Genomic DNA, 27,123 nt, shown 5'->3' with positions numbered 1-27,123 from the left:
GATATTGTCAGTAAACCTGGTAACACCAGATAGTGTCAGATATTGTCAGTAAACCTGGTAACACCAGATAGTGTCAGTAAACCTGGTAACACCAGATATTGTCAGTAAACCTGGTAACACCAGATAGTGTCAGTAAACAAATATTGTCAGTAAACCTAGTAACACCAGATAGTGTCAGTAAACCTGGTAACACCAGATATTGTCAGTAAACCTGGTAACACCAGATAATGTCAGTAGATATTGTCAATAAACCTGGTAACACCAGATATTGTCAGTAAACCTGGTAACACCAGATAGTGTCAATAAAACTGGTAACACCAGATATTGTCAGTAAACCTGGTAACACCAGATAGTGTCAATAAACCTGGTAACACCAGATATTGTCAGTAAACCTGGTAACACCAGATAGTGTCAATAAACCTGGTAACACCAGATAGTGTCAGTAAACCTGGTCTGGTAACACCAGATAGTGTCAGTAAACCTGGTAACACCAGATATTGTCAGTAAACCTGGTAACACCAGATAGTGTCAATACCTGGTAACACCAGATAGTGTCAGTAAACCTGGTAACGCCAGATAGTGTCAGTAAACCTGGTAACGCCAGATATTGTCAGTAAACCTGGTAACGCCAGATAGTGTCAGTAGATATTGTCAGTAAACCTGGTAACACCAGATAGTGTCAGTAAACCTGGTAACACCAGATAGTGTCAATAAACCTGGGAACACCAGGTAGTGTCAATAAACCTGGTAACACCAGATATTGTCTCCTGGTAACACCAGATACTGTCAGTAAACCTGGTAACACCAGATAGTGTCAATAAACCTGGTAACACCAGATAGTGTCAGTAAACCTGGTAACACCAGATAGTGTCAATAAACCGGGTAACACCAGATATTGTCAGTAAACCTGGTAACACCAGATAGTGTCAGTAAACCGGGTAACACCAGATATTGTCAGTAAACCTGGTAACACCAGATAGTGTCAGTAAACCTGTAAACCAGGTAACACCAGATATTGTCAATAAACCTGGTAACACCAGATAGTGTCAATAAACCAGGTAACACAAGATATTGTCAGTAAACCTGGTAACACCAGATATTGTCAGTAAACCTGGTAACACCAGATATTGTCAGTAAACCTGTAAACCAGGTAACACCAGATATTGTCAATAAACCTGGTAACACCAGATAGTGTCAATAAACCAGGTAACACCAGATATTGTCAGTAAACCTGGTAACACCAGATAGTGTCAGTAAACCTGGTAAAACCAGATGATGTCACAATAAACCTGGTAACACCAGATAGTGCCAGTAAACCTGGTAACACCAGATATTGTCATTAAACCTGGTAACGCCAGATATTGTCAGTAAACCTGGTAACACCAGATAGTGTCAGTAAACCTGGTAACACCAGATATTGTCAATAAACCAGGTAACACCAGATAGTGTCAGTAAACCTGGTAACACCAGATGATGTCACAATAAACCTGGTAACACCAGATATTACCTGGTGACACCAGATATTGTCAATAAACCTGGTAACACCAGATAGTGTCAGTAAACCTGGTAACACCAGATATTGTCAGTAAACCTGGTAACACCAGATAGTGTCAGTAAACCTGGTGTCAGTAAACCTGGTAACACCAGATAGTGTCAGTAAACCTGGTAACACCAGATAGTGTCCGTAAACCTGGTGTCAATAAACCTGGTAACACCAGATATTGTCAATAAACCTGGTAACACCAGATAGTGTCAATAAACCTGGTAACACCAGATATTGTCAGTAAACCTGGTAACACCAGATAGTGTCAAAAACCTGGTAACACCAGATATTGTCAGTAAACCTGGTAACACCAGATAGTGTCAGATAGTGTCAGTAAACCTGGTAACACCAGATAGTGTCAATAAACCTGGTAACACCAGATAGTGTCAGTAAACCTGGTAATACCAGATATTGTCAGTAAACCTGGTAACACCAGATGGTATCAATAACAGTAAACCTGGTAACACCAGATATTGTCAGTAAACCTGGTAACACCAGATAGTGTCAATAAACCTGGTAACACCAGATATTGTCAGTAAACCTGGTAACACCAGATAGTGCCAGTAAACCTGGTAACACCAGATATTGTCAATAAACCTGGTGAAACCGGATAGTGTCAATAAACCTGGTAACACCAGATAGTGTCAATAAACCTGGTAACACCAGACATTGTCAATAAACCTGAAACACCAGATAGTGTCAGTAAACCTGGTAACACCAGATATTGTCAGTAAACCTGGTAACACCAGTGTCAATAAACCTGGTTACACCAGATAGTGTCAGTAAACCTGGTAACACCAGATATTGTCAGTAAATCTGGTGTCAGAAAACCTGGTAACACCAGATAGTGTCAGTGAACCTGGTAACACCAGATAGTGTCAGTAAACCTGGTGTCAGTAAACCTGGTAACACCAGATAGTGTCAGTAAACCTGGTAACACCAGATAGTGTCAATAAACCTGGTACAGATATTGTCAGTAAACCTGGTAACACCAGATATTGTCAATAAACCTGGTAACACCAGATAGTGCCAGTAAAGCTGGTGTCAGTAAACCTGGTAACACCAGATAGTGTCAGTAAACCTGGTGTCAGTAAACCTGGTAACACCAGATAGTGTCAGTAAACCTGGTAACACCAGATAGTGTCAATAAACCAGGTACACCAGATATTGTCAGTAAACCTGGTAACACCAGATAGTGTCAGTAAACCTGGTAACACCAGATATTGTCAGTAAACCGGGTAACACTAGATAGTGTCAGTAAACCTGGTAACACCAGATATTGTCAGTAAACCGGGTAACACCAGATAGTGTCAGTAAACCTGGTAACACCAGATAGTGTCAATACCTGGTAACACCAGATAGTGTCAGTAAACCTGGTAATGCCAGATAGTGTCAGTAAACCTGGTAACGCCAGATATTGTCAGTAAACCTGGTAACACCAGATAGTGTCAGTAAACCTGGTAACGCCAGATAGTGTCAGTAGATATTGTCAGTAAACCTGGTAACACCAGATAGTCTCAGTAAACCTGGTAACACCAGATAGTGTCAGTAAACCTGGTAACACCAGATATTGTCAATAAACCTGGTAACACCAGGTAGTGTCAATAAACCTGGTAACACCAGATAGAGTCAGTAAACCTGGTAACACCAGATATTGTCACCTGGTAACACCAGATAGTGTCAGTAAACCTGGTAACACCAGATAGTGTCAATAGTGTCAATAAACCTGGTAACACCAGATAGTGTCAGTAAACCTGGTAGCACCAGATATTGTCAGTAAACCTGGTAACACCAGATAGTGTCAATAAACCTGTAAACCAGGTAACACCAGATATTGTCAATAAACCTGGTAACACCAGATAGTGTCAGTAAACCTGGTAACACCAGATAATGTCAGTAGATATTGTCAATAAACCTGGTAACACCAGATAGTGTCAATAAAACTGGTAACACCAGATAGTGTCAGTAAACCTGGTAACACCAGATAGTGTCAGTAAACCTGGTCTGGTAACACCAGATAGTGTCAGTAAACCTGGTAACACCAGATAGTGTCAGTAAACCTGGTAACACCAGATAGTGTCAGTAGATATTGTCAATAAACCTGGTAACACCAGATAGTGTCAATAAACCTGGTAACACCAGATAGTGTCAGTAAACCGGGTAACACCAGATATTGTCAGTAAACCTGGTAGCACCAGATAGTGTCAATAAACCTGGTAACACCAGATAGTGTCAGTAAACCTGGTAACACCAGATATTGTCAGTAAACCTGGTAACACCAGATAGTGTCAATAACCTGGTCTGGTAACACCAGATAGTGTCAGTAAACCTGGTAACACCAGATATTGTCAGTAAACCTGGTAACACCAGATAGTGTCAATAAACCTGGTAACACCAGATAGTGTCAGTAAACCTGGTAACACCAGATAGTGTCAGTAAACCTGTAAACCAGGTAACACCAGATATTGTCAATAAACCTGGTAACACCAGATAGTGTCAGTAAACCTGGTAACACCAGATAATGTCAGTAGATATTGTCAATAAACCTGGTAACACCAGATAGTGTCAATAAAACCGGTAACACCAGATAGTGTCAGTAAACCTGGTAACACCAGATAGTGTCAGTAAACCTGGTCTGGTAACACCAGATAGTGTCAGTAAACCTGGTAACACCAGATAGTGTCAGTAAACCGGGTAACACCAGATATTGTCAGTAAACCTGGTAGCACCAGATAGTGTCAATAAACCTGGTAACACCAGATAGTGTCAGTAAACCTGGTAACACCAGATATTGTCAGTAAACCTGGTAACACCAGATAGTGTCAATAACCTGGTCTGGTAACACCAGATAGTTTCAGTAAACCTGGTAACACCAGATATTGTCAGTAAACCTGGTAACACCAGATAGTGTCAATAAACCTGGCAGCACCAGATATTGTCAGTAAACCTGGTAACACCAGATAGTGTCAATAAACCTGGTAACACCAGATAGTGTCACCTGGTAACACCAGATAGTGTCAATAAACCTGGTAACACCAGATATTGTCAGTAAACCTGGTAACACCAGATAGTGTCAATAAACCTGGTTACACCAGATATGTAAACCTGGTAACACCAGAGAGTGTCAATAAACCGGCTAACACCAGATATTGTCAGTAAACCTGGTAACACCAGATAGTGTCAATAAATCTGGTAACACCAGATATTGTCAATAAACCTGGTAACACCAGATAGTGTCACCTGGTAACACCAGATAGTGTCAGTAAACCTGGTAACACCAGATAGTGTCAATAAACCTGGTAACACCAGATATTGTCAGTAAACCTGGTAAGACCAGATAGTGTCAGTAAACCGGGTAAGTAAACCTGGTAACACCAGATAGTGTCAGTAAACCTGGTAACACCAGATATTGTCAGTAAACCTGGTGTCAGTAAACCTGGTAACACCAGATAGTGTCAGTCAACCTGGTGTCAATAAACCTGGTAACACCAGATAGTGTCAATAAACCTGGTAACACCAGATAGTGTCAATAGAAACATAGAAACATTGAAACATAGAAAATAGGTGCAGGAGTAGGCCATTCGGCCCTTCTAGCCTGCACCGCCATTCAATAAGTTCATGGCTGAACATTCAACTTCAGTACCCCATTCCTGCTTTCTCGCCATACCCCTTGATCCCCCTAGTAGTAAGGACCTCATCTAACTCCTTTTTGAATATATTTAGTGAATTGGCCTCAACAACTTTCTGTGGTAGAGAATTCCACAGGTTCACCACTCTCTGGGTGAAGAAGTTCCTCCGCATCTCGGTTCTAAATGGCTTACCCCTTATCCTTAGACTGTGACCTCTGGTTCTGGACTTCCCCAACATTGGGAACATTCTTCCTGCATCTAACCTGTCTAACCCCGTCAGAATTTTAAATGTTTCTATGAGATCCCCTCTCATTCTTCTGAACTCCAGTAAATACAAGCCCAGTTGATCCAGTCTTTCTTGATAGGTCAGTCCCGCCATCCCGGGAATCAGTCTGGTGAACCTTCGCTGCACTCCCTCAATAGCAAGAATGTCCTTCCTCAGGTTAGGTGACCAAAACTGTACACAATACTCCAGGTGTGGCCTCACCAATGCCCTGTACAACTGTAGCAACACCTCCCTGCCCCTGTACTCAAATCCCCTTGCTATGAAGGCCAACATGCCATTTGCTTTCTTAACCGCCTGCTGCACCTGCATGCCAACCTTCAATGACTGATGTACCATGACACCCAGGTCTCTTTGCACCTCCCCTTTTCCTAATCTGTCACCATTCAGATAATAGCCTGTCTCTCTGTTTTTACCACCAAAGTGGATAACCTCACATTTATCCACATTATACTTCATCTGCCATGCATTTGCCCACTCACCTAACCTATCCAAGTCGCTCTGCAGCCTCACAGCATCCTCCTCGCAGCTCACACTGCCACCCAACTTAGTGTCATCCGCAAATTTGGAGATACTACATTTAATCCCCTCATCTAAATCATTAATGTACAGTGTAAACAGCTGGGGCCCCAGCACAGAACCTTGCGGTACCCCACTAGTCACTGCCTGCCATTCTGAAAAGTACCCATTTACTCCTACTCTTTGCTTCCTGTCTGACAACCAGTTCTCAATCCATGTCAGTACACTACCCCCAATTCCATGTGCTCTAACTTTGCACATCAATCTCTTGTGTGGGACCTTGTCGAACGCCTTCTGAAAGTCCAAATATACCACATCAACTGGTTCTCCCTTGTCCACTCTACTGGAAACATCCTCAAAAAATTCCAGAAGATTTGTCAAGCATGATTTCCCTTTCACAAATCCATGCTGACTTGGACCTATCATGTCACCTCTTTCCAAATGCGCTGCTATGACATCCTTAATAATTGATTCCATCATTTTACCCACTACCGATGTCAGGCTGACCGGTCTATAATTCCCTGTTTTCTCTCTCCCTCCTTTTTTAAAAAGTGGGGTTACATTGGCTACCCTCCACTCTATAGGAACTGATCCAGAGTCAATGGAATGTTGGAAAATGACTGTCAACGCATCCACTATTTCCAAGGCCACCTCCTTAAGTACTCTGGGATGCAGTCCATCAGGCCCTGGGGATTTATCGGCCTTCAATCCCATCAATTTCCCCAACACAATTTCCCGGCTAATAAGGATTTCCCTCAGTTCCTCCTCCTTACTAGACCCCCCGACCCCTTTTATAACCGGAAGGTTGTTCGTGTCCTCCTTCGTGAATACCGAACCAAAGTACTTGTTCAATTGGTCCGCCATTTCTTTGTTCCCCGTTATGACTTCCCCTGATTCTGACTGCAGGGGACCTACGTTTGTCTTTACTAACCTTTTTCTCTTTACATATCTATAGAAACTTTTGCAATCCATCTTAATGTTCCCTGCAAGCTTCTTCTCATACTCCATTTTCCCTGCCCTTATCAAACCCTTTGTCCTCCTCTGCTGAGTTCTAAATTTCTCCCAGTCCCCAGGTTCGCTGCTATTTCTGGCCAATTTGTATGCCACTTCCTTGGCTTTAATACTATCCCTGATTTCCCTAGATAGCCATGGTTGAGCCACCTTCCCTTTTTTATTTTTATGCCAGACAGGAATGTACAATTGTTGTAGTTCATCCATGCGGTTTCTAAATGTCTGCCATTGCCCATCCACAGTCAACCCCTTAAGTATCATTCGCCAATCCATCCCAGCCAATTCACGCCTCATACCTTCAAAGTTAGCCTTCTTTAAGTTCTGGACCATGGTCTCTGAATTAACTGTTTCATTCTCCATCCCAATGCAGAATTCCACCATATTATGGTCACTCTTCCCCAAGGGGCCTCGCACAACGAGATTGCTAATTAATCCTCTCTCATTACATAACACCCAGTCTAAGATGGCCTCCCCCCTAGTTGGTTCCTCGACATATTGGTCTAAAAAACCATCCCTTATGCACTCCAGGAAATCCTCCTCCACCGTATTGCTTCCAGTTTGGTTAGCCCAATCTATGTGCATATTAAAGTCACCCATTATAACTGCTGCACCTTTATTGCACGCACCCCTAATTTCATGTTTGATGCCCTCCCCAACATCACTACTACTGTTTGGAGGTCTGTACACAACTCCCACTAACATTTTTTGCCCTTTGGTGTTCTGCAGCTCTACCCATATAGATTCCACGTCATCCAAGCTAATGTCCTTCCTAACTATTGCCTTAATCTCCTCCTTAACCAGCAATGCTACCCTACCTCCTTTTCCTTTTATTCTATCCTTCCTGAATGTTGAATACTCCTGGATGTTGAGTTCCCAGCCCTGATCATCCTGATAGTGTCAGTAAACCTGGTAACACCGGATAGTGTCAATAAACCTGGTAACACCAGATAGTGTCGGTAAACCTGGTAACACCAGATATTGTCGGTAAACCTGGTAACACCAGATAGTGTCAATAAACCTGGTAAGACCAGATAGTGTCAGTAAACCTCGTAACACCAGATAGTGTCAATAAACCTGGTAACACCAGATAGTGTTAGTAAACCTCGTAACACCAGATAGTGTCAGTAAACCTGGTAAAACCAGATAGTAACACCAGATAGTGTAAGTAAACCTGGTAACACCAGATAGTAACACCAGATAGTGTCAGTAAACCTGGTAACACCAGATAGTAACACCAGATAGTGTCAGTAAACCTGGTAACACCAGATAGTAACACCAGATAGTGTCAGTAAACCTGGTAACACCAGATATTGTCAGTAAACCTGGTAACACCAGTTAGTGTCGGTAAACCTGGTAACACCAGATAGTGTCAATAAACCTGGTAAGACCAGATAGTGTTAGTAAACCTCGTAACACCAGATAGTGTCAGTAAACCTGGTAAAACCAGATAGTAACACAAGATAGTGTCAATAAACCTGGTAACACCAGATAGTAACACCAGATAGTGTCAGTAAACCTGGTAACACCAGATAGTAACACAAGATAGTGTCAATAAACCTGGTAACACCAGATAGTAACACCAGATAGTGTCAGTAAACCTGGTAACACCAGATAGTAACACCAGATAGTGTCAGTAAACCTTGTAACACCAGATAGTAACACCAGATAGTGTCAATAAACCTGGTAACACCAGATAGTAACACCAGATAGTGTCAGTAAACCTGGTAAAACCAGATAGTAACACCAGATAGTGTCAGTAAACCTGGTAAAACCAGATAGTAACACCAGATAGTGTCAGTAAACCTGGTAACACCAGATAGTAACACCAGATAGTGTCAATAAACCTGGTAACACCAGATAGTAACACCAGATAGTGTCAGTAAACCTTGTAACACCAGATATTAACACCAGATAGTGTCAATAAACCTGGTAACACCAGATAGTAACACCAGATAGTGTCAGTAAACCTGGTAACACCAGATATTGTCAGTAAACCTGGTAACACCAGATAGTGTCAGTAAACCGGGTAACACCAGATATTGTCAGTAAACCTGGTAACACCAGATATTGTCAGTAAACCGGATAACACCAGACATTGTTAATAAACTAGGTATCACTTATAGTTTGTCAGCCCTCGTTATCCAGACTGATGAATGAAGAATAACCAAGGGGGTGAGGGAGCAGAGGGCCCAGTCTGTGCACCATACTACGGGACTGACGCTGTTCCGTCAGGAGACTAGAGAGAAAGAGCGAGAGGTTTATCCCATTTCTCAGAAACGCCCCACAGCACTTTACATTCAATTAAGTTGTTTGGAAGTGTGGTCACTGTTGTTCTGTAGGAAATGACAGTGCCAATTTGCGCTGAGCAAGTTCTCACAGACAGCAATGTGATAATCTGTTTGTGATGTTTGTTGCGGGATAAATATTGCCCAGGAAACCAGGGAGCACTCTCTTGCTCTTCTTCAAAACAGTGCCATGGCACATTTCACATCCATCTAGGAGATTTAACATGTCATGAGAAAGACAGTAAATGTTTCCATTTGATCCATAGGGTTAGGAGACTAAATGGAGAGGAGGAGGGGCAACACATAGGGTGGGGATGGGCTGATGTTTATGTGCGTTACTCACGGGTGGTAATTGTTTTCTGCACTGTTTCTTCAGGCTGTGTCGTGGCTGAATGAAAAGATCAGTGTGGCCCTAGATGAGAGTTGGACAGATCCCAGCAACCTGCAGGGCAAACTGCAGAAACACCAAACCTTCGAGGCTGAGATCATGGCCAACCAGAACAGGATCCGGAGCATCGACACGGTGAGAGTTTCAGCTCTTGTCATCATCATCATAGGCAGTCCCTCGGAATCGAGGAAGACTTGCTTCCACTCTAAAAATGAGTCCTTAGTTGACTGAACAGTCCAATACGAGAACCACAGTCCCTGTCACAGGTGGGACAGATAGTCATTGAGAAAAAGGGTGGGTGGGGAGTCTGGTTTGCCGCACGCTCTTTCCGCTGCCTGCGCTTGGTTTCTGCATGCTCTTGGCGATGAAACTCGAGGTGCTCAGCGCCCTCCCGGATGCAATTCTTCCACTTAGGGCGGTCTTTGGCCAGAGACTCCCAGGTATCAGTGGGGATGTTGCACTTTATCAAGGAGGCTTTGAGGGTGTCCTTGTAACGTTTCCTCCCACCTGGGGCTCATTTGCCGTGTAGGTGTTCCGAGTAGAGCGCTTGCTTTGGGAGTCTCGTGTCGGGCATGCGAACAATGTGGCCTGCCCAGCGGAGTTGATCAAGTGTGGTCAGTGCTTCAATGCTGGGGATGTTGGCCTGAATGAGGACGCTAATGTTGGTGCATCTGTCCTCCCAGGGGATTTGTAGGATCTTGCGGAGACATCGTTGGTGGTATTTCTCCAGCGACTTGAGGTGTCTACTGTACATGCTTGAGCAATACACATCTGTGCAGCAGGGAACTGATGGCCCTGAATTGGCTGCTCAGCTCACTGGACATGGCCACCAATGCAGCTCTGTCTTTATTCGGGCAGAGCAGAACACCTCACCTTCAGGTGCAAATTAAAGAGATACAAACGTTTAAAACTAAACTCCTGCATCTGAAGCTAAATATTTCCTTCAGCATTTGGGTCTTGTATGTTTTTTTTAAACATTCCAATTTTAAATGTTCTTCACCCATTTTGGGTTCAGTTTGTTCAGCTTATGTTGATTTTTCGGTTTTGCATATTCAACAGTATTTTAGTCAATAAGAGATGTGATCAGGACCCAGGAGAGGCGTGAGTTTGGGGCCTAGAAGAGGCGAGGGCCCAGTGCAGCACGGGCCAGCCCACACTGTGATATGTGTGCGCACTAGGTCCGTGCAGCAGAGCTGGTCTCCGGTCGTTTTGGTTAATCCTTGCCACTGGACCAAGACCTAGCTCTGTCAAGCCCGTGTGGTGGTTGGTGTGCAACGGTCACCACACGTTAAAAAAATCCACACACAGGCATCTCCCACCCTTCAGGATGTAGTTGGGGATCTGGAATATTAGGTCCTTCATTGAAACACCTGTGAACTCATCCCTGTTCGGCGTGGAAGCAAGTCATCCTCGTTTCGAGGGACTGCCTATGATGATGATGATGATGTCAATGAGATTTACTGGGTTTGTATAGCCAATAATGGATGACTTCAACCAATTTTTTACAAAATCTGTGCCTTTTGTCTCTGCTGAATTCTTTAAATTGTATTTTGTCAGCAACATATAATAGAAAGAAAAAAATAATTTATATAGACGAGACCTCGGTTTAACGTCTCATCCGAAAGACAGGACCTCCGATAGTGTAGCACTGCACTGGAGCGTCAGCCTAGATTTTTGTGCTCAAGTGCCTGGAGTGGGACTTGAACCCACAAGAGGCGAGAGTGCTACCCACTGAGCCACAGCTGACACTCCAAATAAATAAAATCATGTTGTGGTCACTGGTCCTCAGAAATTCACCACTTCTAGGATATGGCTAAAATCCTTGTTTGAAGGGAGCCCAGACACAATGTACTCTTGCAGTAATGCTGTACCACATTCACGAGTGCAAATCCTCTTCCCTCCCCACCACTGGGACTTGCCAGTCTTTAATGGAATAGTATTATATTTTTGGGTTTGTACTGCCAGATATTTTTTTCTCATATTCAGCCCCAACCAGTCAATTCTGTAAGCAGACCTCATGTCCCTTATGATCTGGAGTGCACCTCTTTCTATCCAATATCTAGTTAAATAATAGGGATTGTAACAGTCAACCCACACTCCACACAGGCTATTGGAATGTCCGAAGTATCACCACATGATACTTTTCTTTTCCAAGGATATACAGGTTAAACACACTTACAAGATCGAGACATGTGCTTCAGTTTTACTGTCACTGGCCATTCTGCCTGGTGTGTGTGTGGGGGGGGGGGGTGCAGAGGGGTAATGTTACTCGCCATCTGCCTGGTGTGTGAGAGTGAGGTTACTGTCTGGTGTGTGAGAGTGAGGTTACTGCCAGGGGTGTGAGAGTGAGGTTATTGTCTGGTGTGTGAGAGTGAGGTTATTGTCTGGTGTGTGAGAGTGAGGTTACTGTCTGGTGTGTGAGAGTGAGGTTACTATCTGGTGTGTGAGAGTGAGGTTACTGTCTGGTGTGTGAGAGTGAGGTTACTGTCTGGTGTGTGAGAGTGAGGTTACTGTCTGGTGTGTGAGATTGAGGTTACTGTCTGGTGTGTGAGAGTGAGGTTACTATCTGGTGTGTGAGAGTGAGGTTACTGTCTGGTGTGTGAGAGTGAGGTTACTGTCTGGTGTGTGAGAGTGAGGTTACTGTCTGGTGTGTGAGAGTGAGGTTACTGTCTGGTGTGTGAGAGTGAGGTTACTGTCTGGTGTGTGAGAGTGAGGTTACTGTCTGGTGTGTGAGAGTGAGGTTACTGTCTGGTGTGTGAGAGTGAGGTTGCTGCCTGGTGTGTGAGAGTGAGGTTACTGTCTGGTGTGTGAGAGTGAGGTTACTGTCTGGTGTGTGAGAGTGAGGTTATTGTCTGGTGTGTGAGAGTGAGGTTACTGTCTGGTGTGTGAGAGTGAGGTTACTGTCTGGTGTGTGAGAGTGAGGTTACTCTCTGGTGTGTGAGAGTGAGGTTATTGTCTGGTGTGTGAGAGTGAGGTTACTGTCTGGTGTGTGAGAGTGAGGTTACTGTCTGGTGTGTGAGAGTGAGGTTACTGTCTGGTGTGTGAGAGTGAGGTTACTCTCTGGTGTGTGAGAGGGAGGTTACTTTCTGGTGTGTGAGAGTGAGGTTATTGTCTGGTGTGTGAGAGTGAGGTTACTGTCTGGTGTGTGAGAGTGAGGTTACTGTCTGGTGTGTGAGAGTGAGGTTACTGTCTGGTGTGTGAGAGTGAGGTTATTGTCTGGTGTGTGAGGTGTGTGAGATGAGGTTACTGTCTGGTGTGTGAGAGTGAGGTTATTCTCTGGTGTGTGAGAGTGAGGTTACTGTCTGGTGTGTGAGAGTGAGGTTATTCTCTGGTGTGTGAGAGTGAGGTTACTGTCTGGTGTGTGAGAGTGAGGTTACTGTCTGGTGTGTGAGAGTGAGGTTACTGCCAGGGGTGTGAGAGTGAGGTTATTGTCTGGTGTGTGAGAGTGAGGTTACTGCCTGGTGTGTGAGAGTGAGGTTACTCTCTGGTGTGTGAGAGTGAGGTTACTGCCTGGTGTGTGAGAGTGAGGTTACTGTCTGGTGTGTGAGAGTGAGGTTACTGTCTGGTGTGTGAGAGTGAGGTTACTGTCTGGTGTGTGAGAGTGAGGTTACTGTCTGGTGTGTGAGAGTGAGGTTATTGTCTGGTGTGTGAGAGTGAGGTTATTGTCTGGTGTGTGAGAGTGAGGTTACTGTCTGGTGTGTGAGAGTGAGGTTACTGTCTGGTGTGTGAGAGTGAGGTTACTGTCTGGTGTGTGAGAGTGAGGTTACTGTCTGGTGTGTGAGAGTGAGGTTACTGTCTGGTGTGTGAGAGTGAGGTTACTGGCTGGTGTGTGAGGGTGAGGTTACTGTCTGGTGTGTGAGAGTGAGGTTACTGTCTGGTGTGTGAGAGTGAGGTTACTGCCTGGTGTGTGAGAGTGAGGTTACTGTCTGGTGTGTGCGAGTGAGGTTACTGTCTGGTGTGTGAGAGTGAGGTTACTGTCTGGTGTGTGAGAGTGAGGTTACTGTCTGGTGTGTGAGAGTGAGGTTGCTGCCTGGTGTGTGAGAGTGAGGTTACTGTCTGGAGTGTGAGAGTGAGGTTACTGTCTGGTGTGTGAGAGTGAGGTTACTGTCTGCTGTGTGAGAGTGAGGTTACTGCCTGGTGTGTGAGAGTGAGGTTGCTGCCTGGTGTGTGAGAGTGAGGTTATTGTCTGGTGTGTGAGAGTGAGGTTACTGTCTGATGTGTGAGAGTGAGGTTACTGGCTGGTGTGTGAGAGTGAGGTTACTGTCTGGTGTGTGAGAGTGAGGTTACTGGCTGGTGTGTGAGAGTGAGGTTATTGTCTGGTGTGTGAGAGTGAGGTTACTGTCTGGTGTGTGAGAGTGAGGTTACTGTCTGGTGTGTGAGAGTGAGGTTACTGTCTGGTGTGTGAGAGTGAGGTTACTGCCTGGTGTGTGAGAGTGAGGTTACTGTCTGGTGTGTGCGAGTGAGGTTACTGTCTGGTGTGTGAGAGTGAGGTTACTGTCTGATGTGTGTGAGTGAGGTTACTGTCTGATGTGTGAGAGTGAGGTTACTGTCTGATGTGTGAGAGTGAGGTTACTGTCTGGTGTGTGAGAGTGAGGTTACTGCCTGGTGTGTGAGAGTGAGGTTACTGTCTGGTGTGTGCGAGTGAGGTTACTGTCTGGTGTGTGAGCGTGAGGTTACTGTCTGATGTGTGAGAGTGAGGTTACTGTCTGGTGTGTGAGAGTGAGGTTACTGTCTGGTGTGTGAGAGTGAGGTTGCTGCCTGGTGTGTGAGAGTGAGGTTGCTGCCTGGTGTGTGAGAGTGAGGTTATGTCTGCTGTGTGAGAGTGAGGTTACTGCCTGGTGTGTGAGAGTGAGGTTGCTGCCTGGTGTGTGAGAGTGAGGTTACTGTCTGGTGTGTGAGAGTGAGGTTACTGGCTGGTGTGTGAGAGTGAGGTTACTGTCTGGTGTGTGAGAGTGAGGTTACTGGCTGGTGTGTGAGAGTGAGGTTATTGTCTGGTGTGTGAGAGTGAGGTTACTGGCTGGTGTGTGAGAGTGAGGTTACTGGCTGGTGTGTGAGAGTGAGGTTACTGTCTGATGTGTGAGAGTGAGGTTACTGTCTGGTGTGTGAGAGTGAGGTTACTGTCTGGAGTGTGAGAGTGAGGTTACTGTCTGGTGTGTGAGAGTGAGGTTACTGTCTGGTGTGTGAGAGTGAGGTTACTGTCTGGTGTGTGAGAGGGAGGTTACTGCCTGGTGTGTGAGAGTGAGGTTACTGTCTGGTGTGTGAGAGTGAGGTTACTGTCTGGTGTGTGAGAGTGAGGTTACTGTCTGGTGTGTGAGAGTGAGGTTGCTGCCTGGTGTGTGAGAGTGAGGTTGCTGCCTGGTGTGTGAGAGTGAGGTTACTGTCTGGTGTGTGAGAGTGAGGTTACTGTCTGATGTGTGAGAGTGAGGTTACTGTCTGATGTGTGAGAGTGAGGTTACTGTCTGGTGTGTGAGAGTGAGGTTACTGTCTGGTGTGTGAGAGTGAGGTTATTGTCTGGTGTGTGAGAGTGAGGTTACTGTCTGGTGTGTGAGAGTGAGGTTACTGTCTGGTGTGTGAGAGTGAGGTTACTGTCTGGTGTGTGAGAGTGAGGTTGCTGCCTGGTGTGTGAGAGTGAGGTTACTGTCTGGTGTGTGAGAGTGAGGTTACTGTCTGGTGTGTGAGAGTGAGGTTATTGTCTGGTGTGTGAGAGTGAGGTTACTGTCTGGTGTGTGAGAGTGAGGTTACTATCTGGTGTGTGAGAGTGAGGTTACTGTCTGGTGTGTGAGAGTGAGGTTACTGTCTGGTGTGTGAGAGTGAGGTTACTGTCTGGTGTGTGAGATTGAGGTTACTGTCTGGTGTGTGAGAGTGAGGTTACTATCTGGTGTGTGAGAGTGAGGTTACTGTCTGGTGTGTGAGAGTGAGGTTACTGTCTGGTGTGTGAGAGTGAGGTTACTGTCTGGTGTGTGAGAGTGAGGTTACTGTCTGGTGTGTGAGAGTGAGGTTACTGTCTGGTGTGTGAGAGTGAGGTTACTGTCTGGTGTGTGAGAGTGAGGTTACTGTCTGGTGTGTGAGAGTGAGGTTGCTGCCTGGTGTGTGAGAGTGAGGTTACTGTCTGGTGTGTGAGAGTGAGGTTACTGTCTGGTGTGTGAGAGTGAGGTTATTGTCTGGTGTGTGAGAGTGAGGTTACTGTCTGGTGTGTGAGAGTGAGGTTACTGTCTGGTGTGTGAGAGTGAGGTTACTCTCTGGTGTGTGAGAGTGAGGTTATTGTCTGGTGTGTGAGAGTGAGGTTACTGTCTGGTGTGTGAGAGTGAGGTTACTGTCTGGTGTGTGAGAGTGAGGTTACTGTCTGGTGTGTGAGAGTGAGGTTACTCTCTGGTGTGTGAGAGGGAGGTTACTTTCTGGTGTGTGAGAGTGAGGTTATTGTCTGGTGTGTGAGAGTGAGGTTACTGTCTGGTGTGTGAGAGTGAGGTTACTGTCTGGTGTGTGAGAGTGAGGTTACTGTCTGGTGTGTGAGAGTGAGGTTATTGTCTGGTGTGTGAGGTGTGTGAGATGAGGTTACTGTCTGGTGTGTGAGAGTGAGGTTATTCTCTGGTGTGTGAGAGTGAGGTTACTGTCTGGTGTGTGAGAGTGAGGTTATTCTCTGGTGTGTGAGAGTGAGGTTACTGTCTGGTGTGTGAGAGTGAGGTTACTGTCTGGTGTGTGAGAGTGAGGTTACTGCCAGGGGTGTGAGAGTGAGGTTATTGTCTGGTGTGTGAGAGTGAGGTTACTGCCTGGTGTGTGAGAGTGAGGTTACTCTCTGGTGTGTGAGAGTGAGGTTACTGCCTGGTGTGTGAGAGTGAGGTTACTGTCTGGTGTGTGAGAGTGAGGTTACTGTCTGGTGTGTGAGAGTGAGGTTACTGTCTGGTGTGTGAGAGTGAGGTTACTGTCTGGTGTGTGAGAGTGAGGTTATTGTCTGGTGTGTGAGAGTGAGGTTATTGTCTGGTGTGTGAGAGTGAGGTTACTGTCTGGTGTGTGAGAGTGAGGTTACTGTCTGGTGTGTGAGAGTGAGGTTACTGTCTGGTGTGTGAGAGTGAGGTTACTGTCTGGTGTGTGAGAGTGAGGTTACTGTCTGGTGTGTGAGAGTGAGGTTACTGGCTGGTGTGTGAGGGTGAGGTTACTGTCTGGTGTGTGAGAGTGAGGTTACTGTCTGGTGTGTGAGAGTGAGGTTACTGCCTGGTGTGTGAGAGTGAGGTTACTGTCTGGTGTGTGCGAGTGAGGTTACTGTCTGGTGTGTGAGAGTGAGGTTACTGTCTGGTGTGTGAGAGTGAGGTTACTGTCTGGTGTGTGAGAGTGAGGTTGCTGCCTGGTGTGTGAGAGTGAGGTTACTGTCTGGAGTGTGAGAGTGAGGTTACTGTCTGGTGTGTGAGAGTGAGGTTACTGTCTGCTGTGTGAGAGTGAGGTTACTGCCTGGTGTGTGAGAGTGAGGTTGCTGCCTGGTGTGTGAGAGTGAGGTTATTGTCTGGTGTGTGAGAGTGAGGTTACTGTCTGATGTGTGAGAGTGAGGTTACTGGCTGGTGTGTGAGAGTGAGGTTACTGTCTGGTGTGTGAGAGTGAGGTTACTGGCTGGTGTGTGAGAGTGAGGTTATTGTCTGGTGTGTGAGAGTGAGGTTACTGTCTGGTGTGTGAGAGTGAGGTTACTGTCTGGTGTGTGAGAGTGAGGTTACTGTCTGGTGTGTGAGAGTGAGGTTACTGCCTGGTGTGTGAGAGTGAGGTTACTGTCTGGTGTGTGCGAGTGAGGTTACTGTCTGGTGTGTGAGAGTGAGGTTACTGTCTGATGTGTGTGAGTGAGGTTACTGTCTGATGTGTGAGAGTGAGGTTACTGTCTGATGTGTGAGAGTGAGGTTACTGTCTGGTGTGTGAGAGTGAGGTTACTGCCTGGTGTGTGAGAGTGAGGTTACTGTCTGGTGTGTGCGAGTGAGGTTACTGTCTGGTGTGTGAGCGTGAGGTTACTGTCTGATGTGTGAGAGTGAGGTTACTGTCTGGTGTGTGAGAGTGAGGTTACTGTCTGGTGTGTGAGAGTGAGGTTGCTGCCTGGTGTGTGAGAGTGAGGTTGCTGCCTGGTGTGTGAGAGTGAGGTTATGTCTGCTGTGTGAGAGTGAGGTTACTGCCTGGTGTGTGAGAGTGAGGTTGCTGCCTGGTGTGTGAGAGTGAGGTTACTGTCTGGTGTGTGAGAGTGAGGTTACTGGCTGGTGTGTGAGAGTGAGGTTACTGTCTGGTGTGTGAGAGTGAGGTTACTGGCTGGTGTGTGAGAGTGAGGTTATTGTCTGGTGTGTGAGAGTGAGGTTACTGGCTGGTGTGTGAGAGTGAGGTTACTGGCTGGTGTGTGAGAGTGAGGTTACTGTCTGATGTGTGAGAGTGAGGTTACTGTCTGGTGTGTGAGAGTGAGGTTACTGTCTGGAGTGTGAGAGTGAGGTTACTGTCTGGTGTGTGAGAGTGAGGTTACTGTCTGGTGTGTGAGAGTGAGGTTACTGTCTGGTGTGTGAGAGGGAGGTTACTGCCTGGTGTGTGAGAGTGAGGTTACTGTCTGGTGTGTGAGAGTGAGGTTACTGTCTGGTGTGTGAGAGTGAGGTTACTGTCTGGTGTGTGAGAGTGAGGTTGCTGCCTGGTGTGTGAGAGTGAGGTTGCTGCCTGGTGTGTGAGAGTGAGGTTACTGTCTGGTGTGTGAGAGTGAGGTTACTGTCTGATGTGTGAGAGTGAGGTTACTGTCTGATGTGTGAGAGTGAGGTTACTGTCTGATGTGTGAGAGTGAGGTTACTTTCTGGTGTGTGAGAGTGAGGTTACTGTCTGGTGTGTGAGAGTGAGGTTACTGTCTGGTGTGTGAGAGTGAGGTTACTGCCTGGTGTGTGAGAGTGAGGTTACTGTCTGGTGTGTGCGAGTGAGGTTACTGTCTGGTGTGTGCGAGTGAGGTTACTGTCTGGTGTGTGAGCGTGAGGTTACTGGCTGGTGTGTGAGAGTGAGGTTATTGTCTGGTGTGTGAGAGTGAGGTTACTGTCTGGTGTGTGAGAGTGAGGTTGCTGCCTGGTGTGTGAGAGTGAGGTTGCTGCCTGGTGTGTGAGAGTGAGGTTACTGTCTGGAGTGTGAGAGTGAGGTTACTGGCTGGTGTGTGAGAGTGAGGTTACTGTCTGGTGTGTGAGAGTGAGGTTACTGGCTGGTGTGTGAGAGTGAGGTTACAGTCTGGTGTGTGAGAGTGAGGTTACTGTCTGGTGTGTGAGAGTGAGGTTACTGTCTGGTGTGTGAGAGTGAGGTTACTGTCTGGTGTGTGAGAGTGAGGTTACTGTCTGGTGTGTGAGAGTGAGGTTACTGTCTGATGTGTGAGAGTGAGGTTACTTTCTGGTGTGTGAGAGTGAGGTTACTGTCTGATGTGTGAGAGTGAGGTTACTGTCTGGTGTGTGAGAGTGAGGTTACTGTCTGGTGTGTGAGAGTGAGGTTACTGCCTGGTGTGTGAGAGTGAGGTTACTGTCTGGTGTGTGCGAGTGAGGTTACTGTCTGGTGTGTGAGCGTGAGGTTACTGTCTGATGTGTGAGAGTGAGGTTACTGTCTGGTGTGTGAGTGTGAGGTTACTGTCTGGTGTGTGAGAGTGAGGTTGCTGCCTGGTGTGTGAGAGTGAGGTTGCTGCCTGGTGTGTGAGAGTGAGGTTACTGTCTGCTGTGTGAGAGTGAGGTTACTGCCTGGTGTGTGAGAGTGAGGTTGCTGCCTGGTGTGTGAGAGTGAGGTTACTGTCTGGTGTGTGAGAGTGAGGTTACTGGCTGGTGTGTGAGAGTGAGGTTACTGTCTGGTGTGTGAGAGTGAGGTTACTGGCTGGTGTGTGAGAGTGAGGTTATTGTCTGGTGTGTGAGAGTGAAGTTACTGTCTGGTGTGTGAGAGTGAGGTTGCTGCCTGGTGTGTGAGAGTGAGGTTGCTGCCTGGTGTGTGAGAGTGAGGTTACTGTCTGGAGTGTGAGAGTGAGGTTACTGGCTGGTGTGTGAGAGTGAGGTTACTGTCTGGTGTGTGAGAGTGAGGTTACTGGCTGGTGTGTGAGAGTGAGGTTACTGTCTGGTGTGTGAGAGTGAGGTTACTGTCTGGTGTGTGAGAGTGAGGTTACTGTCTGGTGTGTGAGAATGAGGTTACTGTCTGGTGTGTGAGAGTGAGGTTACTGTCTGATGTGTGAGAGTGAGGTTACTGTCTGGTGTGTGAGAGTGAGGTTATTGTCTGGTGTGTGAGAGTGAGGTTACTGTCTGATGTGTGAGAGTGAGGTTATTGTCTGATGTGTGAGAGTGAGGTTACTGTCTGGTGTGTGAGAGTGAGGTTACTGCCTGGTGTGTGAGAATGAGGTTACTGCCTGGTGTGTGAGAGTGAGGTTACTGGCTGGTGTGTGAGAGTGAGGTTACTGGCTGGTGTGTGAGTGTGAGGTTACTCTCTGGTGTGTGAGAGTGAGGTTACTCTCTGGTGTGTGAGAGTGAGGTTACTGCCTGGTGTGTGAGAGTGACGTTATTGTCTGGTGTGTGAGAGTGAGGTTACTGCCTGGTGTGTGAGAGTGAGGTTACTCTCTGGTGTGTGAGAGTGAGGTTACTGTCTGGTGTGTGAGAGTGAGGTTACTGGCTGGTGTGTGAGAGTGAGGTTATTGTCTGGTGTGTGAGAATGAGGTTACTGCCTGGTGTGTGAGAGTGAGGTTACTGGCTGGTGTGTGAGAGTGAGGTTACTGTCTGGTGTGTGAGAGTGAGGTTACTGTCTGATGTGTGAGAGTGAGGTTACTGTCTGGTGTGTGAGAGTGAGGTTACTGGCTGGTGTGTGAGAGTGAGGTTATTGTCTGGTGTGTGAGAGTGAGGTTACTGCCTGGTGTGTGAGAGTGAGGTTACTGGCTGGTGTGTGAGAGTGAGGTTACTGTCTGATGTGTGAGAGTGAGGTTACTGTCTGGTGTGTGAGAGTGAGGTTACTGTCTGGAGTGTGAGAGTGAGGTTACTGTCTGGTGTGTGAGAGTGAGGTTACTGTCTGGTGTGTGAGAGTGAGGTTACTGTCTGGTGTGTGAGAGGGAGGTTACTGCCTGGTGTGTGAGAGTGAGGTTACTGTCTGGTGTGTGAGAGTGAGGTTACTGTCTGGTGTGTGAGAGTGAGGTTACTGTCTGGTGTGTGAGAGTGAGGTTGCTGCCTGGTGTGTGAGAGTGAGGTTGCTGCCTGGTGTGTGAGAGTGAGGTTACTGTCTGGAGTGTGAGAGTGAGGTTACTGGCTGGTGTGTGAGAGTGAGGTTACTGTCTGGTGTGTGAGAGTGAGGTTACTGGCTGGTGTGTGAGAGTGAGGTTACTGTCTGGTGTGTGAGAGTGAGGTTACTGTCTGGTGTGTGAGAGTGAGGTTACTCTCTGGTGTGTGAGAATGAGGTTACTGTCTGGTGTGTGAGAGTGAGGTTACTGTCTGGTGTGTGAGAGTGAGGTTACTGTCTGGTGTGTGAGAGTGAGGTTACTGTCTGGTGTGTGAGAGTGAGGTTACTGTCTGATGTGTGAGAGTGAGGTTACTGTCTGGTGTGTGAGAGTGAGGTTATTGTCTGGTGTGTGAGAGTGAGGTTACTGTCTGGTGTGTGAGAGTGAAGTTACTGTCTGATGTGTGAGAGTGAGGTTATTGTCTGGTGTGTGAGAGTGAGGTTACTGTCTGGTGTGTGAGAGTGAGGTTACTGCCTGGTGTGTGAGAGTGAGGTTACTGCCTGGTGTGTGAGAGTGAGGTTACTGGCTGGTGTGTGAGAGTGAGGTTACTGGCTGGTGTGTGAGAGTGAGGTTACTCTCTGGTGTGTGAGAGTGAGGTTACTGTCTGGTGTGTGAGAGTGAGGTTACTGTCTGGTGTGTGAGAGTGAGGTTACTGTCTGGTGTGTGAGAGTGAGGTTACTGCCTGGTGTGTGAGAGTGACGTTATTGTCTGGTGTGTGAGAGTGAGGTTACTGCCTGGTGTGTGAGAGTGAGGTTACTCTCTGGTGTGTGAGAGTGAGGTTACTGTCTGGTGTGTGAGAGTGAGGTTACTGTCTGGTGTGTGAGAGTGAGGTTACTGTCTGGTGTGTGAGAGTGAGGTTACTGTCTGGTGTGTGAGAGTGAGGTTACTGTCTGGTGTGTGAGAGTGAGGTTACTGTCTGGTGTGTGAGAGTGAGGTTATTGTCTGGTGTGTGAGAGTGACGTTATTGTCTGGTGTGTGAGAGTGAGGTTATTGTCTGGTGTGTGAGAGTGAGGTTATTGTCTGGTGTGTGAGAGTGAGGTTACTCTCTGGTGTGTGAGAGTGAGGTTACTGTCTGGTGTGTGAGAGTGAGGTTACTGTCTGGTGTGTGAGAGTGAGGTTACTGTCTGGTGTGTGAGAGTGAGGTTACTGTCTGGTGTGTGAGAGTGAGGTTATTGTCTGGCGTGTGAGAGTGAGGTTACTGCCTGGTGTGTGAGAGTGACGTTATTGTCTGGTGTGTGAGAGTGAGGTTACTGTCTGGTGTGTGAGAGTGAGGTTACTGTCTGGTGTGTGAGAGTGACGTTATTGTCTGGTGTGTGAGAGTGAGGTTACTGTCTGGTGTGTGAGAGTGAGGTTACTGTCTGGTGTGTGAGAGTGACGTTATTGTCTGGTGTGTGAGAGTGAGGTTATTGTCTGGTGTGTGAGAGTGAGGTTATTGTCTGGTGTGTGAGAGTGAGGTTATTGTCTGGTGTGTGAGAGTGAGGTTACTGTCTGGTGTGTGAGAGTGAGGTTACTGTCTGGTGTGTGAGAGTGAGGTTACTGCCTGGTGTGTGAGAGTGAGGTTACTGCCTGGTGTGTGAGAGTGAGGTTATTGTCTGGTGTGTGAGAGTGAGGTTGCTGCCTGGTGTGTGAGAGTGAGGTTACTGTCTGGTGTGTGAGAGTGAGGTTACTGTCTGGTGTGTGAGAGTGAGGTTACTGCCTGGTGTGTGAGAGTGAGGTTACTGCCTGGTGTGTGAGAGTGAGATTATTGTCTGGTGTGTGAGAGTGAGGTTACTCTCTGGTGTGTGAGAGTGAGGTTACTGTCTGGTGTGTGAGAGTGAGGTTACTGCCTGGTGTGTGAGAGTGAGGTTATTGTCTGGCGTGTGAGAGTGAGGTTATTGTCTGGTGTGTGAGAGTGAGGTTACTCTCTGGTGTGTGAGAGTGAGGTTACTGTCTGGTGTGTGAGAGTGAGGTTACTGCCTGGTGTGTGAGAGTGAGGTTACTGTCTGGTGTGTGAGAGTGAGGTTACTGTCTGGCGTGTGAGAGTGAGGTTACTGTCTGGTGTGTGAGAGTGAGGTTACTGCCTGGTGTGTGAGAGTGAGGTTACTGTCTGGTGTGTGAGAGTGAGGTTACTGTCTGGCGTGTGAGAGTGAGGTTACTGTCTGGCGTGTGAGAGTGAGGTTACTGCCTGGTGTGTGAGAGTGAGGTTACTGCCTGGTGTGTGAGAGTGAGGTTACTGTCTGGTGTGTGAGAGTGAGGTTACTGTCTGGCGTGTGAGAGTGAGGTTACTGTCTGGTGTGTGAGAGTGAGGTTACTGCCTGGTGTGTGAGAGTGAGGTTACTGTCTGGTGTGTGAGAGTGAGGTTACTGTCTGGTGTGTGAGAGTGAGGTTATTGTCTGGTGTGTGAGAGTGAGGTTACTGGCTGGTGTGTGAGAGTGAGGTTACTGCCTGGTGTGTGAGAATGAGGTTACTGCCTGGTGTGTGAGAGTGAGGTTACTGTCTGGTGTGTGAGAGTGAGGTTACTGTCTGGTGTGTGAGAATGAGGTTACTGCCTGGTGTGTGAGAGTGAGGTTACTGTCTGGTGTGTGAGAGTGAGGTTACTGTCTGGTGTGTGAGAGTGAGGTTACTGGCCAGTCTACCTGGTGTGTGCTTACTGATGCTGGTGTTGATTCTGATTGAATCCCGTTGCAGGAAGGGGAGCGGATGATTGATGCTGGGCATTACGCTGTGAATGATGTGGAGCCCCGGATGAAGCAGATTGAAAAGCTGTGGAATGAGCTGCTGGAGGACTGCCGTGAGAAGAGGTCCAAGCTGGTGGATGCTCACAAGGTGCTTGAATGTTCTCAGACTCTTGTACCATCGATCTCACTGTGAGCGTTAGCATCGGTAATATTACATCAGCTCCCCGCTGGTTTCACATCCACTGCTCCGCCTCGCCGAGACATTGGGCTGGATTTTGTCTTTGATGTTTTTGGGGCGATAATGGGGTTGGCGCGGGAATGTTAGCGCCCGGGAACAGTTTACGCCTCAGTCGGTAAGTTTGGGCAGCTGGGCCCTGTGTCAGGGGGCGCAGCGCTAAGGGAGGCGTTGTACACCCCTCTCGGCGCGTTGGATGAGAAACTCCTGAGCTAAAGAGCCGGGCCGAGAGCTCTCCGAGAGACGTCCGGGGTGGGGGGCGAGACCTAAAAATAGAACCCAAAAACATTCCCAAAACATTGCCCACGCCACCACAACACAAATCACAAAAAAACATTTAAAGAAAAGACATTCACACTTACCTCCGGAGTCCATTACCAACTCTTCGCCGACGGGATGGTTGGAGCGCCCTGATTTCCCAGGCGGTCAGTGCGGGGCACGCAGGAGTCAAAACTCGCGCCGGTGTCGCACCAGGGGCGTTGCACACCAGGCGCAGCTCTTCTGGGCGGTGTCTGCTCCACACCGCCGCTAAACCCGACCCAAGGATCGCTGCGGGGTGATGGAGGCTGACCGCCCACCCAGAACACCTCACCCCCGCCATTGCCGCCACTCGGGCAAAAAACGGAGCGGTGAAGGCTGGAAAATCCAGCCTGTTGCCTCTGGCTGGGCTACGGTTCCACCTGCACAGTCGCCCTCTGAGATTGAGTAGACTAGGGAGTGGAGTGGGCCGGGGCCCCTGAGGTGTGGGCAAGGGGCGCAGGGAGGTGAGGGGAGTGGGCAGGGTGCCTGGGGAGGGGAGGGGGCCCTGAGGAGGGGAGGGGAGTGGTCAGGGAGCCCTGACCAGGCGGGGGAGAATGGGAGTTGGGAGTGGGCTGGGGGCCCTGAGGGGGGAGTGGGCAGGGGGCCCAGGCCCGGGGAGGGGATGGGGCCCAGGGATGGGAGGGGAGGGGACCCGGGGAGCGGAGGGTGCCTGGGGAGGGGAAGGGACCCGGGAAGGGGAATGGAGGGAAGTGGGCCTGGAGAGGGGAATGGAGGGGAGTGGGCCTGGTGAGGGGAGAGGGCCTGGGGAGGTGAGAGGAGTGGGCAGGGGGCCCGGGATGGACAGGGGAGTAGGCCCGGGGAGGGGAGAGGAGAGGGCCCGGCGAGGGGAGAGGAGAGGGGAAAGGAGGGGGCCCGGGGAGGGGAGGGGGCCCGGGAGGGAAGTGGGCCGGGGGAGGGGAGGGGATAGGAGGGGGCCCCGGGGAGGGGAGTGGGCCCGGGGAGGGGAGGGGGCCCATGGCGGGGAGAGGAATGGGCCCAGGGAGGGAAGTGGGCCGAGGGAGGGGAGGGGAAATGAGGGGGCCCGGGGAGGGGAGGGGTCCGGAGGAGGAGAGGGGAAAGGAGGGGGCCCGGGGATGGGAGGGGAATAGGCCCAGGGAGGGAAGTGGGCCTGGGGAGGAGAGAGGAGTGGGCCCGGGGAGGGGTTTGGGCCTGGGGAAGGGCAGCACATCTGCAGATGCGGTTGACGTGCAGTGGACTGTTATTTATTAATTATTAAAGTTTCCATCTCTTTCACCGCGGAGGCCCTGCACTTCCAGCGCAGCATCGAGGATGTGGAGAAGTGGCTGAGTGAGGTGGAGAAGCAGCTGGATCAACCTGCCTGCGGCACGGACCTGGTGTCCGTGAAGAAGCTGCTCAACAAACAGCAGGATCTGGAGGAAGACATCAGCAGCTATGTGGAGAGGATGCAAGGGCTGTTGGACCAGTCCGAGGAATTTGTCCATGAAAATCACTTCCTGGCCGCGGAGATTGGAGACCGAGTCGGCATTGTGCTCCAGAGGTAAGCTCGGAGATTCAGACAGTCGACCATGTGCCCTGCCGACCAGGATTGCCGCAGCTTAATCCCAGCTTCAATCCCAGGGCAGCTACCCCGACTGTGCCCTCGCCCCGGGTGTCCCCTCACCCTGGGTGTCCCCTCACCCTAGGTGTTCCCTCATCCTGGGTGTACAACTTCCAACAGTCCCGTGTGCATGAAATCAGGGCCTAGTGACTGATCCATTCTGAATTCTGTTAATATTTCAGAATTCCTTTTCTACAATTCTCTCTAACTGTTGATCCACATCCTCTAGTTCACAAACAGTCTCACCTCCCACACCATTTGTAAAAAAAGCAAAGCAACATATTTAATATCTGAACTGTCCCTTCATGCTCCAGAACAGTTCCTCCTTCATCCTTAAGTATCCCTCCGCTTGCTCTTCTACTTTTTAGATGCTTATTGGCTCGCACTATTTCCTCTTACATTATCTGCTGGCCATTTTCCCTCCCCATCTCTAAACCTCCTCTAGCCCTATAACTAGATCTCCGCGCTCCTCCAATTCTGGCCCCTTATGGTGGGGTGAAGGGAGCGGGGGATGCATATGTGGCCATGCCTTCAGCTGGCAAGGCCGTTAGCTCTGGAATTCTCTCCCTAAACCTCTCCGTATCTCTACCTTACCTTCCTCGGTTAAGATGCCCTTTCACCTGTCCTTCTGTGGCTCGGTGTCAATTTCTGTCTGATAACACCCCTGTAAAGCGTCTTGGGATAGTTCACTACATTAAAGGTGCTATATAAATACAAGTTGTTGTTCCCTTTTCATCCTAATCTCCCTATTCCCATCCTCACTACACTTTGTGTTCCTCAGGATCATCTTTAGTATTGTGCGCTCAATATAATTGGTCATCTTCCTTTCCTGTTTGAGATTAGTTTTTATCTCTAGTTATCCATAGCTCGAGGGGGACAGGGGAGTTCCACAGGGATCTCCTGATCGACCAATGTAATTTAAGCCTTTACCTGTGTTTTTTCCGGAAAGTTACACAGACACGTGTGAGACCTCCTCCCCCCTCCCTCCCTTACATGGTAATCCACCCCCTCTATCATTATTATGTACTCTATCCATCTCATATTTTATTGTTTCCCACCACTGATCCTTCAAATCTGTTTGCTAAATGTTCTGCCCAAATCTCTCCCAATCCCCCCTAATCCTCAGTTCACCCTTATTAGTTCAGTCCAGTCATTAAGGCACGGCCCTCTTTTCATGGGGTGTGTCAGTTGTATGGATTGCTTGGTCGATGCGTTTTCCTTGGTTTTGATGAGTGCCTGTTGTGCGTTGCTCAGGTACCGGGCACTTGGCGATCCAATCCAGGAAAGGCGCAGCAGTCTGGAGGCCAGTACCAGGCTATACCAGTTCTTCCGGGATCTAGACGATGAGCTGGCCTGGGTTCAGGAGAAGCTCATATTGGCTGCGGCCAAAGATGCCGGACAATCGCTGAGCACTGTGCAGAGCCTGCAGAAGAAGCACCAGGTGAGCTCATTCCAGGCATGGCCCGGTTCCAGTGCGAGACTGGGGTC

At 48.2% G+C, this 27,123-nt stretch overlaps 1 protein-coding gene across 1 annotated transcript in view; it reads left to right on the top strand.

The window, feature by feature from the left end:
• The window catches only part of sptbn5 (spectrin, beta, non-erythrocytic 5), a 635,480-nt gene that overhangs the window by 428,572 nt on the left and 179,785 nt on the right, over positions 1-27,123 (top strand). Inside the window, exons 51-54 of the mRNA XM_070878655.1 lie at positions 9,647-9,793; positions 23,532-23,669; positions 25,319-25,575; positions 26,890-27,076. Of these exons, the coding sequence (XP_070734756.1) occupies positions 9,647-9,793; positions 23,532-23,669; positions 25,319-25,575; positions 26,890-27,076 (729 nt within the window). The remainder of the gene's footprint in view (positions 1-9,646; positions 9,794-23,531; positions 23,670-25,318; positions 25,576-26,889; positions 27,077-27,123) is intronic.

Source organism: Pristiophorus japonicus, chromosome 4 (genome assembly GCF_044704955.1).
Source record: "Pristiophorus japonicus isolate sPriJap1 chromosome 4, sPriJap1.hap1, whole genome shotgun sequence".
NCBI lineage: Eukaryota > Metazoa > Chordata > Chondrichthyes > Pristiophoridae > Pristiophorus > Pristiophorus japonicus.
This window is presented reverse-complemented; position numbering and strand designations above follow the sequence as displayed.